We start from the raw sequence: 1,705 nt of genomic DNA, 5'->3' as shown, positions 1-1,705 counted from the left end.
GGGGGTAGCTGTGCACAACTGCTCTTTTTCTGAATAAATGAGAATTATTTAACACAGTTGTTTACACTTAAATTAAAAATATTTGACCAAAGAAAAACCGGAGCAGGACTAGAGAGGAATGAATATGATTTAGATTTTTATTTCTGTGACTAACGACCCACAGGAGACACAACATTAACAGCAGTCATTTCATTCCTCGGCTTTAAAGCAGATCCTTTAATTCCACAGCTGACCTGCTAAAAATGACAGATTTTTTTTCTGGATCTCTGAGAGCAGGACTTCCATCTCTGAGCTCGTGAAGTGTTTCTTTTTCCTTTGTGATGTCATTTATGAATGGACACTTCCTGGTATGTGGGGCAGGAAACATATCCTTATATGGTGTTTTTGCGGTGGTAATTATGCTAATTATGCTAATCTCCTCTCCTCGTGCACGAGCAGCTGATACACATTCATCAGTTTACACAGCTCATTTACACACTTTTCATGAAGATAGAAGAGTTTGTTGAATCTGACGTGGCATGTTCGTACGAACCCTTTGTACGAACAAAAGTAAGAGAAATTTAGGAGAAGAATACGACCATGATCTTGCATGAGGCCCAATGTTACCAGTGTTATTGTTCTTACTGGAYTCACTGCGCAGCTGCTGCTCAGCTCTCTCTATGGTAACCAGCAGAGACTCGGTGTGGTCYGATCTTTTTCCAACGATGGTGAAGCCGTTCCAAACGTACATCATCTCCTGCGAAAAACAAAAACTACATGAACCTGTTGTTTCACCGTGGTGAGCGGTGCTCTGGGTTTAGAGTAAAAATGTTAGTACCAGAGCAGGGATGACCAGAGGAATGGGGTTAGCAGCTTTGTAGCGTCTGGACTTCCTCACTGCGAACTTCTCCATGGGGATGGACTTTCCTGCCAGGCGCTGCTTCAGTCCCTCCACCTGCCTGCACACAAATACACTTGAGTGGGTTTAATAAAAAACTGGAAGATATTTTCTAAAAAAGTTCGAAAACGAAACAAAAACAATGCTTTCCAAAAATGCTCTCCAAATTTTAKATAATCCTTCACAATGTGATGACTAAAATAATCAATTTTGACATTTTTGATTAATTTKAAATAGACTTAAGTAAATTAAATATGTATTTTTAATGATTATTTACCTAAACTCTGAAGCTAAGCTATTAGTAAAATGATCATTCTGGTATAAAGATTAAGGCTACACATGGTTTATTTTGAAATATGGAGAGAAACAGACCTAAAGAGCTCCACCAGGTCCTCCCCGGTCTTCTTCACGTCTTCTTCTGACATCATGCTGAGGATGGCTGCCTTCTGGTACACGTAGATGGCCTGTGGAGATCAGCGACAGGTGAGGGGAGCACCTTAGAACCAGAACCAGTATCATCTGGAGAAGCAGCAGCTCAGAACACTGAGCTTACCTTGGACCAGCGGCTCTCTTTGCACAGCAGGTCGGCGTACTGGTACGCCTGCTGCCATTCCTGCTGGAAGGAGTGAGTCCACATCAGCTCCCAGTAACACAGGTGGTGGATCTGCTTCCACTCCAGCTGGCTGCTGATGCTCTCCTCGTACCGGGTCCGGGCCTACAAACACATGRACTCTTCATTTTACCCAGCTTTGTGACAAAACCAGGCAGAAACAAAGAAACTGAGAGGGAGGAGTTAATCACATATTTCACATCAAGTAGATTTATTAC

The 1,705-nt window shown here is 42.4% G+C and overlaps 1 protein-coding gene across 1 annotated transcript in view; it reads right to left on the bottom strand.

The window, feature by feature from the left end:
* The window catches only part of ttc39b (tetratricopeptide repeat domain 39B), a gene marked incomplete in the record, with an annotated part of 20,914 nt that overhangs the window by 2,548 nt on the left and 16,661 nt on the right, over positions 1 to 1,705 (bottom strand). The window contains 4 exon segments of the mRNA XM_014029051.1: positions 634 to 736; positions 818 to 938; positions 1,250 to 1,341; positions 1,431 to 1,592. Coding sequence (XP_013884505.1) covers positions 634 to 736; positions 818 to 938; positions 1,250 to 1,341; positions 1,431 to 1,592 — 478 coding nt within the window.

Source organism: Austrofundulus limnaeus, unplaced genomic scaffold (assembly GCF_001266775.1).
Source record: "Austrofundulus limnaeus strain Quisiro unplaced genomic scaffold, Austrofundulus_limnaeus-1.0 Scaffold846, whole genome shotgun sequence".
In the NCBI taxonomy this organism is placed as follows: domain Eukaryota; kingdom Metazoa; phylum Chordata; class Actinopteri; order Cyprinodontiformes; family Rivulidae; genus Austrofundulus; species Austrofundulus limnaeus.
The sequence above is the reverse complement of the archived record's forward strand: the minus strand, read 5'-3'. Positions and strand labels throughout refer to the sequence as shown.